Source organism: Salvelinus fontinalis, chromosome 39 (assembly GCF_029448725.1).
Source record: "Salvelinus fontinalis isolate EN_2023a chromosome 39, ASM2944872v1, whole genome shotgun sequence".
Taxonomy (NCBI): Eukaryota; Metazoa; Chordata; class Actinopteri; order Salmoniformes; family Salmonidae; genus Salvelinus; species Salvelinus fontinalis.
In genome coordinates, this window is record NC_074703.1 from 24,201,170 (window position 1) to 24,217,906 (window position 16,737).

The following is a 16,737-nucleotide window of genomic DNA, read 5'->3' on the forward strand; positions in this document are numbered from 1 at the left end:
GGCAGACTATCACAATCACATAGGTGATAAACTGTATGTACTGAATGTCAGGTTCTGTGTTCATATTTGTTCATATATGTGGTGTTTTTCAGACTGTGTATCCTTGCGTGCTCTGCTACTGTTTGTTTTTCCAAAGTTGATACAGTACAAATCCACGGTATCCACCCGTTAACCCCTCTCCCCAGGGGGTCCCTATGATCCGTTAACCCCCCCTTCCCCCGTCTCCATCTGCCAGTGTGAGTGTGTAGTCTCTATCCTCTGATAACCCCAAGGCCCCAGTGTAGGCCACGCGAGACAGGGTCCCCAGCCATCACAGCAGCCCATTTCCTGCATGTATAAACCCTCTGATCTCCTTCTCATGGCTACAGGGCCCGTGTGTCCCTACACTACCCTCAATCTTTGTCTGCCTCTTTCTCCTTCTGCTGGGCTCAAGGGACAGAATAAATGATCCAACTCTCTTCCCCATCAACATGTAACGGAGGTGGCTTGCGTGATGACTAACCTCGCCCGAGACCTGAAGACTTGCGTTAGCTCCCCAAGCTAATGCTCAGCGGGCTAACACAGGACGGACCCAGTCTTACACAAACACACTGGCCGGGCACATTCAGTACAGACAGCAGCCTCTGCGGCAGCTTCTAACGGCTCTAACGGGCTGTTAACCACCACCTCAAAGCTCTGCTTTCTTAGTCATACAGGCAGTCGTTAGTTAGTGTTGTTTCTGCTCCAGTTGTCTCCAGCCGTCTTCTCCCCCTCCTGTCCTAGAGCTGCTGAGGTTGGTGGTGAGGTAAGGGTTGAGTTGCCCCCGCTCCCTTCTCCCTCTCCGGAGCTTGGGTTCGGGTTAGGCCCTGGGGTAATAGTGTAGTAGCTGAGGCTTAGGTAATAATGCAGCAGGACTCAGAGACCCAGGAAGAGACTTAGTCATGCTGGATGGTGATGTGTTTCAGGGCATCATTACACTGACTGAGGACCTCTAGTAGAGTTGACAAATGGGGAGGGGGGGACGAGTGGAGGAACAGTACCCCCTCCCCTCACACACACACGCTCACACACACACACACACACACACACACACACACACACACACACACACACACACACACACACACACACACACACACACACACACACACACAAGGATGGTGTGTTTGCTTAGCGAAATCCTAACATACATAATACATGAATTAATTCGCTTGAATCCACTCTCCTTGCTCTCCATGTCTTCTCACATTAAAGGGCAACAGAGTGGAGAATGTTCACGCTGTATTCTACAAAATACAAGACAGGAAAGTAGGCTTGATCTATCAGACAACCAATAGCAGATGTTGTTTGTGGGACGTCGGAGGATGAATAGGTACTTTTATCCTTATAATATGTCTTTCGTCCATTTCATGTTTTTCATCCTACAAAGCTCTTCTGCAAAACAGAAAACAGAGAGAGTTATGATAGTGATATGTTAAGGGATGATCTGTTATTTATTTGGACAAGTTGGACACATCTCTAAAATGTCAGTGCTGCTCCACTGAGCCCTATTACAGGGGGGTTATCCTCTTTCTTTAGCCATTTAAAGAACTGTCACTGACTGCTGGTAAGTCGTGATGATTTCTTTATTGAGAGGACAAAGAGGTAGTGTGTGGCTGTGTGTGGTGTGTCTGTGTAGTGTGTCTGTGTGTGAGGTGTGTGTGTGTGGTGTGTGTGGCTGTGTGTCTGTGGTGTGGATGTGTGTGTGTGGTGTGTGTGGCTGTGTGTGGTGTGTCTGTGTGTGTGTGTCTGTGTGTGTGGTGTGTCTGTGTGTGTGGTTGTGTGTGTGTCTGTGTGTGTGTTTGTGTTTGTGTGTGTGTGTGTGTGTGTGTGTGTGTGTGTGTGTGTGTGTGTGTGTGTGTGTGTGTGTGTGTGTGTGTGTGTGTGTGTGTGTGTGTGTGTCTGTCTGTCTGCGTGTGTGATGTGTCTGTGTCTGTATGTGTGAGTGTGTGGTGTGTCTGTGTGTGTGGCTGTGTCTGTGTGGTGTGTCTGTGTGTGTGTGTGGTTGTGTGTGGTGTGTCTGTGTGTGTGACTGTGTGTTGTGTGTCTGTATGTGTGTCTGTGTGTGTGTAGTGTGTCTGTGTGTCTGTGTGTGTGGTGTGTGTGGTGTGTCCGTGTGTGGTGTGTCTGTGTGTGTGGCTGTGTGTGGCTGTGTGTGGCTGTGTGTGTGTGTGTGTGTGTGTGTGTGTGTGTGTGTGTGTGTGTGTGTGTGTGTGTGTGTGTGTGTGTGTGTGTGTGTGTGTGTGTGTGTGTGTGTGTGTGTGTGTGTGTGTGGCTGTGTGTGTGTGTGTGTGTGTGTGTGAGTCAGAATTTGTCTGTCCTAGTCCCCAGGGACATTCAACCTTTCAGAGAAACAGAACGCCATGTTTCTCCTCCTCTACTATAAAGACTGACTCGCTAAAAGACCAGTCATTACATGTGAGTCACATAGTGTACCGGGATGTCAATCATCTGTCATTTGAGGCTCGGTTTAAAAGTAGTGCAATGTAATGGGGGACATATCCTTTGTGTGTGTTCCTGGTAAGACTGACAGAATATGTGTTGCTCCTGGCACTTAATTCTCCTCCGAACCTCTGCAGCTACGTGTTGCCATGGTAGCATCTTGTGAGTGTAGCAGTAATGTTGTGTTGTGGCATTTATGCCAGATGAGGCCCCCAGAACCACCTGACAGACCCTTTTCACTTTGCTGCCAGCATTGGAGAAGCACACACACACACACACACATGTTCAGGCACACAGTCACATATGCGAGCATGCACAAACACACACACCAAATAAAGAGTCAAACTCTTTCCCAACCTACACACACACTCACACGCACATGCACACTTGCACCCCAAATTGACAGGCACACTCCTTGCTGTCCCACAGACCATTTAAGTGGCACAGCCAGAAGCTACTCTCGTCTGTCACCAACGCAGGAAACTGTCATTCAACTCACAATGGCAACTCGGCTGAATTCAGAGTGGGAATGATTTGACCCCATAAATGGCTGTGAATGTCGGTCATGTCTGGTAAACTCTTATCTTTAGCCCCTGACGTCCTCCTTTGATGACTCTGTATTCATTCTCCTGGGTTATTAGCCAGTACAGTTAAAATGAGAGAGGGAGGGGGAGGGAGGGAGAGAGAGATGTTTACTCTTAATGTTCACTGTTCATTTTCTATTGTTTATTTAACTTTTGTTCATTACATATATCACTTGCTTTGGCAAAGTAAACAGAGGTTTCCCATGCCAATCAAGCCCTTAAATTGAAATTAAATTGAGAGAGAGAAAGCTGCTGGGAAGACAATATCTCTCTCTCACTCTCACTCGTTCACACAGCGAGATGGAGTATTTATTATGAGAGCGGGAGGGCGGAGGGAGAGGGATACGGTCGTTTTTAGGACACTGGGGAGAGGAAGAGGTGATAATGAAGTCTTCCCTCCTCTCCTCTCAGTGTGCAGCCTCAGCCTGGCCGTTGTCATGCTAATGTCTCTGAGCTCAGACAACAACAACCGACTCATTACTCCTTTACAGCAACATGCCCCCCCACCCTGCTCGGGGTCAGCAGGCATCTCAGAGACTCAGCAGGGAATATCATAATACTCACAGTACAGTATAATGTGGATGTATGCTAGCATACTGTACATATGGCTTACTGTATGGATGTACTTACTGTACGCGCTGTACTGTATATGATGTACTGCATGTACAAATGTAGGATCTGAAATTTCAAAGTGGAAATTACAAATGACCTGACCAAATTCACATAGAAATGTGAGTTATAGATCTGCCATTCTCATTGAAAGCAAGTCTAAGAAGCGGTAGATCTGTTCTATGTGCGCTATTTCTATGCTTTCCGTTCTTAAGTTTTGTTTTTGCATTTTTACTTTCGGTTTTGTACACCAGCTTCAAACAGCTGAAAGACAATGTTTTTGGTTATGGAAAATATAATTCCCAGCGGTTTGGATGGTACAATGATTCTCTACACTGTACTAGCTTATTTTGTCACATAAACTACTAGAGTTTTAGCAACCGGGAAACGGCGGAGAGATTTCTGCATATTCTGACATTTATCCTGCAACACAGCGATCAAATTAACTTTCTAAATCTGAATGCTACCTGCCCAGCCATTTGTGACAAACTGTCAGGCCATCTGCTCCGTTAACTCCTCATCTGCTGGACTAGAGGGCGACGCAGTAGAGCTGATTCTGTATGTGCTGCGTGTAAACACAGTTGGGGTTAAAATTCACTTGAGGATTATGAGGATTGGTCATTGCAGGACTTGTCATCACAGTGGATATTGAGGGATTATTTAAATGGAAAACAAATGATGTTTTGCAGCAGGAAACAAATACTAAATGTGTTTATACTCTACTGTAGCTGACCTCTATAAAGTGCTTCCTTTAAAGCCGTTCTCCCTGCAGGGTTGTGTGGGAGTTGCTCAGCTACACTACCTGCTGCCTGCACTGTGAAGTCAATTCCAAATCACAGTTTGCCATTGTCATTCCCATCTTCGGTACTACTGATCCATTGTAAAGATTCTTCCTCTCTGTGTTTTTCCTTCTCAGGCCAGTTGAACCAGAAGATCTGGGGTAAGAGGTACCCGGCGTGTAACAATGCCCGTCAGTCACCCATCGACATCGACGAGACGTTCACCCAGGTCCGGGTGGAGTACCAGGGCCTGCAGCTGGAGGGCTGGGAGAAGAAGACCCCAGAGACCACCACCATCAACAACGACGGCAACACGGGTACTGTACGGCATGAGCCGTTAAACACCCAACCCGTGGTAGTACAGTTCGGGTTGGCGTTATAGTGCGAGAAGGGTCATATCACGGGTCGTGTTCAGTGGGCACGAAACGTCACGTGGTTATTAAGGAGTAAGAACAGATTGTTTCAGTGTCATATGAATCTTCACGTACAGAGATAGTTATGGAAATATAACTCAATATGAGTGATGGGTTTATTGAGAGAGAGACAGAGACAGATAGATGGAGAGAGCAAGAGACAGCGAGAGAGAGAGGGGTGAGAATAATAGGTCTGTCTTCCAGAGGAAATGAAATGACTCTTGGATATCATCTCTTCAATATGTCTCCCTGTGGCTGTGTTATGGAAATGCTGCCTGCTGGGTAGTATTCATCTCTCTGTTCCAATACGCTGACAGAAAAGCAACTTACCAATAAAACAATCTCTTTGAAGCATCTATTATGATTCTATTGTGTGGGGATAGGGATCAGGCCAGGGAGACAGAGGAGGGATGTTTTGTGTAGATGTGTAGATGTGTTTTCATATGGAAACGGGTATTATGGCTTCAAAGACATTATGGTTTTATTGTAAATGTAACATTTAAATGTGCTGAGCGTGTTCTGTGTTTGTAATTCGAAATTAGACTGTGGCATGTACAAACGGTAAGTACCATTGTGTATTCTGCCAGAGACCTGTGATTAAAAAAATGTGTGTCCTGCACATCGCTGGTGGGTGGGAAGCCTCGGAAGGCTTCTCACATAGTCGAGTGAACTAGACAGGCTTTGGAAGGCTGCCCAAGCAGGACTAGTGGCTGGGTAATATGGTTGTGTGTGTGCGTGTGCACGTAGGTTTTTGCGTGGGCATTAATATGTGTGTTGTGTTCCAGTGGTGCTAGGCCTGGACGGGGAGTACTATGTGAGTGGCGGTGGTCTGAGCACCAGGTTCAGGTTGGGGAGGATGACGTTCCACTGGGGCCGCTGCAACGCCTCCTCAGACGGATCAGAACACAGCCTCAACGGACTCAAGTTCCCCCTGGAGGTGGCACATCAATCAATCACAGCAAATAACACACCACGTCATGCCACACCGCACCTACAGTACACAGTATGACTACACGTCACTTTACGCCGACATTACAAAACCCACAATGAATAACAATCTCTCTCTCCCTCACTCTCTGTCTCTCTCTGTCTTTCTCTCTCTCTCTCTCTCTCTCTCTCTCTCTCTCTCTCTCTCTCTCTCTCTCTCTCTCTCTCTCTGCCTCTCTCTCTCTGCCTCTCTCTCTCTGCCTCTCTCTCTCTGCCTCTCTCTGATCCAGGTGCAGATCTTCTGTTATGAGTCAGACCTGTACCAGTCTATAGACGACGCGGTGAAGGATGGAGGGAGGATCGCAGCGCTGGCCGTCCTGTTTGAGGTGGAGCTCTGATCCAATATCCACACTGCATACTACTTAGCATGAATCGATGCATACTAGATAGTATGCTAGCATGTTAGTATGTCAGCTCACTGTGATTTCTTCTCCACAGACCAGCCTGGATAACAATGACAACTACAACACCATCATAGAAGGCGTCAACAGCGTCAGCAGGTTTGGTATGCAGCTGCTCATTGTTCTACTCTATTTATTTGACTCTATTTTTACATTCTATTATTTCTATATCTATATTCGGAGGGTTCAGGAGTCCCAGTGACCTACTGAAAAGCAGGTGTATCTATCACTCTCACATCCCTCTATCACTCTCTATCGTTCAGGTAAAACTGAGAATGTCGAGCCCTTCTCTCTGCTGGCTCTGCTCCCGAACTCTACTGATAAATACTACATATACAACGGTTCCCTCACCTCCCCGCCCTGCTCTGAGACGGTGGAGTGGATCGTCTTCAAACACACCGTGCCCATCTCTGAGACACAGGTGAGTGTCACACACAAACATAAACGTGGGGGTACACACACACACGTGATGATGTCATACAGTGAGGAAGTGCCACGATGATGTCGTACAGTGAGACAGCTTCCCAAGTGTGAGGAACAGAGAAGAGCAGGAGAACAGGAGTGTGTGTGTGTGTGTGTGTGTGGCTGGCAAAACGCCAAGTGACGTGGGCATCAATACTCAGTGGGCACAGATCTCAGCCTCTCAAAGACACCACAAAAATAGAGCAGCACTCTCCCTGATTTCAGCCATGACAATCCTTTAAACCCTCCACTATCAGACCTCACACACACACACACACTCTCACAACATATCAATATTTCACTACTGCAGCAGTAGCAGTAGGAGCAGGAAGACACTACAGAGTCAACAACTCCCCCTCCACAGGGGAGGACCTTCCCATTTCCCCTCTACTTCCTGCTCGTTTTAGGAAGGGAGAAGTAAGGTAGTGGCAGAAACAAGCTGATGACTTAACCATTTAAAGGTACTTTGGGGAAGCACACAAGACATACAATGAATGCACATCTCTCCCTCAATTTCTTTCTCTCTCATCTCCCTCTCTCTCTCAATGTATTTCTCTCTCTCAATTCAATTCAATTCAAGGGGCTTTATTGGCATGGGAAACATGTGTAACATTGCCAAAGCAAGTGAAGTGGATAATATACAAAAGTGAAATAAACAATTAAAAATGAACAGTAAACATTACACTCACAGAAGTTCCTAAAGAATAAGGCCATTACAAATGTCATATTTTGTATATATCTCTCTCTCTCTCCCTCTCAGTTGGAGGTGTTCTGTGAGGTGATGACCATGCAGCAGGCAGGCTATGTGATGCTGATGGACTACCTCCAGAACAACTTCAGGGAGCAGCAGCAGCAGTTCTTGGGCCAGGTCTTCTCCTCCTACACTGGAACAGAGGAGGTCCTCACTCCCAGTATGTATCCGTAACTCTTTACCCTGAACCCTAGCCTCTGACCCTCACACTCCTTCTACACAGGCACAGTTGAGATCTTCACGCCCAGTTCGTACCTGTAGGCTATACCCTGAACCCTAACCTCTAACCCTAGACCCCTAATCCTTACCCTCACCTTACACTGGCAAAGAAGGAGGTCCTCACTCCTAGTATGTACCCTTAACCTTTAACCCCTGACCTGTAAACCTTTACTTTTAACCCCTAACTCAGACTGGTCTTCACCTTTTCCTCACACAGGGACAGAGGATGTTCTCATTTATAGTATGTACCTGTTTTACTTTAATGCCTGACCCCTGACCCTTATCTAACCACTGACCCCAATACCTGACCCCTAACCTTTAGCACCCACCCTAACTACCAGATGCTGACCCTACTCCTGGCTCCTCTCTTCTCCCATACTTGACCTCTGTAAAACCATAGCATGATTCAGACACACTCACACTGAGCTGTACTGTAACACTAGCAGGCCATACCGTGAAATAGGAACTAGCGCCAAAAAGCCCCCGATCTTGTAACAAGTCACATAGGGAAGATCTCAATTGTAGACTCCTCTTTCCTCGTCTCCTTCTCGAAACCCATTGGATGAGAAAGCCAGAGGTCCTGCCCCTCAGACGTTCTCCTCCAATTGGTTTTAAGGAGGCCAGGACGCGAGGAGTTTGCAATTGAGGTTCTCCTATATTTTCAGTGTTTAGTGATGCTTTAGAGCTCCCAAGGTCTTTCGAGTGCAGCTCATCAAAAGCCCTTTCCCTTCCTCTCTCTCTTTCTCACTCTGCCTTTTAAAAAGACCCCAAATAAGCACTCTGGGTTGCTAGGAAACCTCTTTCAGTGTAGCAAATTATTTGACATTTTCTCTTTTTTGAAATGGAAATATGTCTGTTCAGAAATGCAAAATGCTAAAAAGCATGGATATCTATCCCCTTTCCATATCTATACCCAAAATGTCTTCCTTCACCTCTTCCTTTCCCTCTTCCAGTGTTGCTCTAAGAGAGACACTGTTGTCTACCTACATGTTTTCCTTAGGAAAGCTCAATCCCAATTTCCCATTGTCTCCCCTGTGTTAAAAATGGACATATTCCCAATCTGACCACGTTGATAACCAGACACAAACGTATGTTATCATCAGAGATTATAGTTGACGTAATCTAACCTCATTTTTCTGGGTTCTCCAGTGTGCAGCTCGGAACCTCAGAACATGCAGGCGGATGCCCAGAACGACACTACCATCATGGTGATGTGGGAGCGCCCCCGTGTGGTGTATGACACCACCATCGACTGGTACTCTGTCACCTACCAGCGGCTGCAGGACCGGAACCAGCCCAAGCACGAGTACCGCACCGACGGAGACCAGGACGTGGTAATACACCTGTCTACTTATCCATCTACTGTTGCATAGCAACAGTCAGTGCTGGAAGGGACTACTTGTCTGTCTGTGGATTGTCTCTCTCCCTCACTCTTTCTCTCTCCCTCTCGCTTTCTCTCTCTCCCTCTCGCTCTCTCGCTTTCTCTCTCTCATGTTCCCTTATGATTATTTCCTGAATAACTGTCAGATGTAAATATTGTGTTGTTCCTGGAGACTGTTGCCATAGTGATAACCAAAAAATACCTGTAAACCATCTGGCCAGAGGTTTACAATATACAACATCATAACAGATGTGATTGTTTTTTTGTTGTGTGTGTGATGGTTTGTATTCACCTGACCTGATGTGCCTTCTTACACAAATCGATAGCATTGCATGTCAATCAGAAATCAGTCTCATACGTTAAATAGGGTGAAAAAAGCTGAGACAAGCCACTGACTGTCACTACTGTGATGGGCTTACTTTATTGATGAGTGTGATTGGCTGATGTATTGATGAGTTGACTGACCTGTTACTGATCAATCACCCTCTCTCAGGGGGCCATCATCCCCGGCCTCCTGTCCAACAGCAGCTATGTGGTCCAAGTGGTAGCGGTCTGCACCAATGGCCTGATGGGACGCTGGAGTGACCAGATTATAGTGGACATGCCTCAGGAGGACCTGGGTGAGACCAGCTATAATCTCAGCACCCACAGCCAAACATTTTAGTGTTCAGGCTGTCACGAGAAACCAGATTCTAAAAATGATTTTTAGTCCAGAAAAAGGCTGAAACTGTGTCCGGCATGAGCCTATACCACTGAGATTCATAGGAGAGAGTAAAGAACTTAGGTTAACGGACTTGAAAGTAAGTACGAAAAATATCAAAATAGTTGTACTCATCATGATAACAGTTGTCTAACATATATATATATATATATACCCACCCATTCTCTTTTCTCCAGAGATTGAGTCTAATCCAGACAATACAGAACCTGAGGATATATTGGAACCAGTAGATATATTGGAACCAGTAGACCAGAACCCAGTAGAAGAGAGCAGAACCAGAGAGGATCGCCAGCAGATTTTCCCTGACCAGCCCTCCACCACTGCGGCCTCCCAGGTGAGCTCTGTGCCAGTACCACCCGGGACCAGAGATGACCAGAACCGGATCGACCAGAACCCTGTGAACCAGTCCAGGGTGGACAAGCCCAAGAAGGACCAGACTAGGAAGGACAAGAAGAAGCAGCGTATCCCTCCGCACCGCCCCTTCACCAGCACCGCCTCCAACGGCAAGAGCACCACCATGGTGTCTGACCAGCCAGGCTTCCTGATTCCCGTCTCCCGGGCGACCAGCCCGCCGCCTGTCCACCGGCAAATCACAGAGGAGGCCTCATTGTCGCGGTCGCCTCAGCAGAGCCGGAACCCAAACCGTGGTTCCGCTGCCCAGAAACCTGACATTTCCGGTATCGGCCTGCTACCCCCAGAGAGCGATATGTACACCCCTCCGGCGGGGGGCATGGTGGTCACTGATGTTTACTACGAGGACGTTGTCAACACCACTGCCTTAGAGTTCGCAACTACGCCATCTAAAACAACATGGAACAAAACACTGGATGATAGAGTTCTCAGTCCGGTTACTGCCAGACCTAAAGTCACAGTGAAAGGAGAGAACAGGGGCTTGATTTTGACCTCCGGACTGTCTCATAACAGAGTTAGCACAGTGACAAGGGCCACCCCTATTCAACAGACCCCGGTTTCTGTAACCTCAACCCCCTCTGTGCCCTGGGTCAGATCCAGGACTTCAAGTCCCAGCAACTCCCTCTCCACGGCCTACGGCTCCTCCACTACCTCAGGCCTCGTCAAGGTCTTACAGCACACTACCCAGCCCATCTTCACCGGTAAGAAACACCTGTGTACCCTGCAGCCCTGCATGTATGCTGTAAATGTCTGTGTGTGTGTACATATAAAATAAATGACATATTACCTTTATGCCTTCGCCTCTCCTCCTGTTGCCAAAGCAGGGCACTGTATAGTGCACTCTTACATTGTTTGGTTGTGGTGGTTGTTTGATGGATGAATGATGGTTGTGTTTTGGTTGTGTGACCTGTACCTCTCTGCTGCTGTGCTGTTGATAAGAGTGATATTGCCACTTAGACCTACGATGGTGATAATGATGGTGGTGAAGGGACTGGCGCTCTACTGGCTGATGGTGGTTACACTGGTGATGTGCTGTAACAGTCACTCATTGTGTCTGTCTATAGTGATCTGCCCTTTTCAACTTCTCTCTCATCCTTTGGCTGCCCAGTGGTTCATACTGGTTCCCACTGGTACTTCAGAGATTCCATGTCTCCTACCAGTATCCAGCGGTGGTGGTATTCCTCTGCCAGTCTGTCTTCCTTCCCTTGAATCATAAGGATTCACGTCTTATGTCTTCTTCTGGGACTCTTTACCCACCTGGCTGCTCCTCCCTGACTCCAGTCTGCCCTCTGGTGGCTGCTTTGTATAACCACTCAGACTCTGTGGCTCTTATGCTCCTCTCTGGTGGTCTGATGTGTTGTTATATATTCAGTTTAGTGCTTATTTTCACACTCAGTCTGACCAGACAGGCCTCTCTGTTCCAGTCAGTACCAGCTTTCAGAGGGGGACTTGGGTTCAGCAGCCCACAGAACCTCTCAACTTTCCAGCCCCATACCCCTCTGTCTCCCACTCTGAAGAGGATTCTCTCACACCCTCCCAAGGGGGCTACACCACCTTGCACCCTTCTCTCAGCCATTCAGAAGAGACACCAACCCTCTACCTGTCTGTCACCCCCTCCGAAAAAGACACAACCCACTCCCCCTCTGTCTACCCCTCTGAAAATGACTCCAGGTCGGACAGACAGACTGTGACCTCTCAGGTTGGACAGACAGACATCAGTGGGTCAGGCTCTGGCCTCTACGGGGACGGGGTCACCCTAGGTCAGGACTGGCCGAGAGGGGCAACACTTTCCCTTGGGACAGACCTACGTTCACTCACACTGGCCTCAGCCATGGACACAACAGAGGGAGAGACACAGGAAGAGAGCAGCGGTGACTTAGGGGGTCTTTCTTCTATCTTCTACTTTGAGAGTGAGACTGGTAGTGGTGTGTCTGAGGTTGACAGAGCAGGGGCCAATCCTCAGGGGTCTGTGGTGCTGGGGGAGGCTAGTGGGTCTGGAGATAGAGGTGGAGAGGTCCTAGTGGAGCTGCCCAGCGCTGGTAACTCTGCTATAGAGCTGCACATCCCTTGTATAGATCTACGTGACCCTGTTCTCCCCGACAGCAGGGCTGTGGAGGAGCTGAGGAAAGGTAACGTACACTCAGGAATCTCCAATCATGGTGGCGGGTTAGGTGATGTTATTCAGAGAGTGATATGAGATTTCCTTGTGTAGCAGAGGAAATATGATTATGGCATTTGTGCTCAATGAGGTGGTAATATTTCCTACTGATTTTAAATGAATAAAGGATGTTTTTTCAAATCCAGGGTGTGTGCGTGTGCATACGAGTCTGTAAATAATAACCGATTCTTTCTCCCCCCCAGAGATCAATAACAGCAGCCATGAGTCAAGGGTAGAAATGGTGGGAAGTGTTGCTGAGAGGGAGAGGAGGACAGTGGTTCCTCTGGCTGTGGTATCCACCCTCACCATTATCTGTCTGCTGGTCCTGGTGGGCATCCTCATCTACTGGAGGTACGATTAGCACACTGCACTGTTAGCCGTTTTGTCATTTTATCAGTAACTTACTGTATAAACTGAATACAGTAGATTACTGTACAATCCACAATAGAATACCTTACATTTGTTTTACAGCACACTGTAAGACCTTTCTATCATTTCAAAACCTATGAAATGCACAGTAAAATACTGTAAATGTATTTTACAGTATTAATTATGGTGCATTCTGGTGAAATATTGTGTGAGAAGAATCGCTGGCTCACAGAGTTGATCAGGCTGTTGATTGTGGAATGTTGTCCGACTCCTTCTCCCATGGCTGTGCGTAGTTACTGGATATTGGCGGAAACTGGAACACGCTGTCGTACACGTCGATCCAGAGCATCCCAAACATGCTCAATGGGTGACATGTCTGGTGATTATGCAGGCCATGGAATAACTGGGGCATTTTCAGCTTCCAAGAATTGTGTACAGATCCTTGCGACTATGGGGTCATGCATTATCATGCTGAAACATGAGGTGATGGCGGCTGATGAATGGCACGACAATGGGCCTCAGGATCTCGTCACAGCATCTCTGTGCAATTAAATAGGCTTTGATGAAATGCAATTGTGTTCGTTGTCCATAGCTTATGCCTGCCCATACCTAAACCCCCCACCACCCCCCCTCTTCAGAGGACAAATATCTTAGCTGTAAAAAAATAAAAAAATAAACATTCTAATTAAATTATTTTCTACATATACATTTAACATATACGGTACTTTTATATATAACAACAATACATTACCAAACAAACTCTTTAATCCCAACCCTCAGCCACTCTCAGCCCATCCTACCTATTACCATAGACCGCCCTTGTTAGGTTTCCATATGCCATATATTTTTTCAATTGCGCTGTGATGTTTCACAAAATGTTTGAATCTTTCTAATCGTATATTATGCACAGATTGTGATCTAAAGATGAAAACCTTTCCTACGAGTATTATTATATAATTGTTTTGACTGGCAATGGCTTTCCAGATCGCCCAACAGTATTTGTAAGGTTAATTTTAAGTGCATGTTGTGATTTTTTAACCATACCTGAACCTGTGACCAGAAACAAGCTACGTAGGGGCAATACCAGAATAAATTATCTATTGATTCTGTCTCTTCGCAAACAAAATCTACAAACTTGAGATTGTTGTATGCCCCATATATATATATACAGTATATATACCTCTACTGGTATACCATCAAGCCCTGGTGTTTTTCCAGACTGAAAATATTTTATTGCCTCAAAACGTCCTTCAGTGGAAATGGAGGAGACTGAAAAGAAAACATGCTTGAAATATTTTGCTTCCCCTTTCAAAATATAATTTGTTGAATCATGGATTACTCCATCATTTGTACCGAGTTTCTGTAAATTATTTTTGGTCTAATTTCTGTGGTGAAGATTCAAGAGACATGTTGTGCATTTTTCCCCATTTTCCATCCAATTCGCTTTATTTTTGTAATGCATTACACTTAATCGTTCTTGAATAAGTACCTCCATTTCTTTTTGTTTTTCCTCTAACCTATTTTGTGCCTCTATAGTACAGTTTCCATTACCATCTACCTGCGCTGTTACCATCTACTTCCTCTATTTCCTTTATTAGTCTCATCTCTTTTGAGCTAGACTGCTTTTGTTTTAATGATGAGTATTGAATGGCCTCTAAAGGTACATTTGAAAGTGTCCCATACAATAAGGGGATCTGCTGTACCTATGTTGTACAAAAAAGTCAATTATTCATTGTTTTGTCTTAGTTAACAAATTGTCATCCAATAGGCTTTGATTAAATTTCCAATATCCCCGTCCACGTGGAAATGCTGTAAGAGTTATATGGAAGCCAATTAGATGGTGGTTCGATCGCATTCGGACTCCTATTAATACTTTTGATGCCAATAAGAACGAGACCAGGAAGTAATCAAGACGACTAGCTTGATTAAGCCTCCTCCATGTATATCTCACTAGGTCAGCGTTTTTCAACCTCCATATATCCACTAAAGGGCTCTTCTCTGGCCATGGCAGAACACTGACATTCCTGTCTTGCAGGAAATCACGCACAGAACGAGCAGTATGGCTGGTGGCATTGTCATGCTGGAGGGTCATGTCAGGATAAGCCTGCAGGAAGGGTACCACATGAGGGAGGAGGATGTCTTCCCTGTAACGCACAGCGTTGAGATTTCCTGCAATGATAACAACCTCAGTCCGATGATGGTGTGACACACCGCCCCATACCATGACTGACCCTCCACCTCCAAATTGATCCCACTCCAGAGTACAGGCCTCGGTGTAACGCTCATTCCTTCGACGATAAACGCGAACCTGACCATCACCCCTGGTGAGACAAAACCGCGACTTGTCAGTGAAGAGCACTTTTTGACAGTCCTGTCTGGTCTAGCGACGGTGGGTTTGTGCCCACAGGCGACATTGTTGCCGGTGATGTCTGGTGAGGACCTGCCTTACAACAGGCCTACAAGCCCTCAGTCCAGCCTCTCTCAGCCTAATGTGGACAGTCTGAGCACTGATGGAGGGATTGTGCGTTCCTAGTGTAACTTGGGCAGGTTTTGTTGCCATCCCGTACCTGTCCCGCAGGTGTGATTTTCAGATGTACTGATCCTGTGCAGGTGTTGTTACACGTGGTCGGCCACTGCGAGGATGATCAGCTGTCCGTCCTGTCTCCCTGTAGCACTGTCTTAGGCGTCTCACAGTACGGCTACATCTGCAGTCCTCATGCCTCCTTGCATCATGCCTAAGGCACATTCACGCAGACGAGCAGGGACCCTGGGCATCTTTCTTTTGGTGTTTTTCAGAGTCCGTAGAAAGGCCTCTTTAGTGTCCTAAGTTTTCATAACTGTAACCTTAATTGCCTCTCGTCTGTAAGCTGTTAGTGTCTTAACAGCCGTTCCATAGGTGTATGTTCATTAATTGTTTATCGTTCATTGAACAAGCATGGGAAACAGTGTTTAAACCCTTTACAATGACGATCTATGGATTTTTATGAATTATCTTTGAAAGACAGGGTCCTGAAAAAGGGACGTTTCTTTTTTTGTTAAGTTTATATATTTTCGAAAAAGTGTGGATCATTATTTTGCCCATACAGATTAATTAGCCAGATATGTTTTTGGTCCAATATAATATTTAAAATAATCCATCTTCCTTGCGGATCTGTCTGCACAATCGGATCAAAATTTGTATTAATTAATATAATCACCCCTTTTGAGTTTCTTTGACCATGACAAAAATATATTTCTCTCTCCCAGTCCTTTTTCCACCAAACCTCATCTATATTTGTAGAATGAGTTTCCTGTAAACAGTAGATATTATATTATCTCTTTTAGCCATGTAAACATTTATATTTTTTATGATCTGCTAAGCCATTACAATTATAACTTGCTATACTTATTTCCCCACTTACCATAATGATACCCAAGTTTCAATTATACTTACCACAACCAATGTTTGTAAACGTACCATTAAAAAGCATCATGATGATTAAGTGTCCGTATAGTGTACCATAATAATTAAGCATTAAGCTGCAACTTCATAAACCTCCAATTGTCCTAATATTCCACCCACTAAAACCTCCCCCCATATCATCAGACCATCTCCCTGACTCGTGGCGCACCTTTGCGTCCTAAGGCAAACCCTTGGCCCCCAATTGGCGTTGGGCAGAGGGAAATATGGGCATTCCCATGATAACATAATTATCTATCAGGATGCTTAAACTAGGGTAGGGGGCAGCATTCAGAATTTTGGATGAAAAGCATGCCCAAAGTAAACTGCCTGCTACTCAGGCCCAGAAGCTAGGATATGCATGTAATTGGTAGATTTGGATAGAAAACACTCTAAAGTTTACAAAACTGTTAAAATAATGTCTGTGAGTATAACAGAACTGATATGGCAGGCGAAAACCTGAGGAAAATCCATCCAGGAAGTGCTATTATTTTGAAATGCCTGTTTTTCCATTGAAAGCCTATCCACCGTACAAAGACTTATGACCTTATGATCTCTATGGCTTCCACTACATGTGGCCAGTCTTTAGGCAT

The 16,737-nt window shown here is 45.9% G+C and overlaps 1 protein-coding gene across 2 annotated transcripts in view; it reads left to right on the plus strand.

Moving 5' to 3' along the window:
- Positions 1-16,737, plus strand: part of LOC129838909 (receptor-type tyrosine-protein phosphatase zeta-like) — a 59,481-nt gene that overhangs the window by 26,553 nt on the left and 16,191 nt on the right. For both annotated transcript variants that reach the window (XM_055906177.1, XM_055906176.1), the window contains 10 exons: positions 4,570-4,749; positions 5,631-5,782; positions 6,063-6,158; positions 6,271-6,337; positions 6,497-6,654; positions 7,456-7,606; positions 8,815-8,999; positions 9,540-9,666; positions 9,944-10,879; positions 12,540-12,687. In XM_055906177.1, coding sequence (XP_055762152.1) covers positions 4,570-4,749; positions 5,631-5,782; positions 6,063-6,158; positions 6,271-6,337; positions 6,497-6,654; positions 7,456-7,606; positions 8,815-8,999; positions 9,540-9,666; positions 9,944-10,879; positions 12,540-12,687 — 2,200 coding nt within the window. The remainder of the gene's footprint in view (positions 1-4,569; positions 4,750-5,630; positions 5,783-6,062; positions 6,159-6,270; positions 6,338-6,496; positions 6,655-7,455; positions 7,607-8,814; positions 9,000-9,539; positions 9,667-9,943; positions 10,880-12,539; positions 12,688-16,737) is intronic.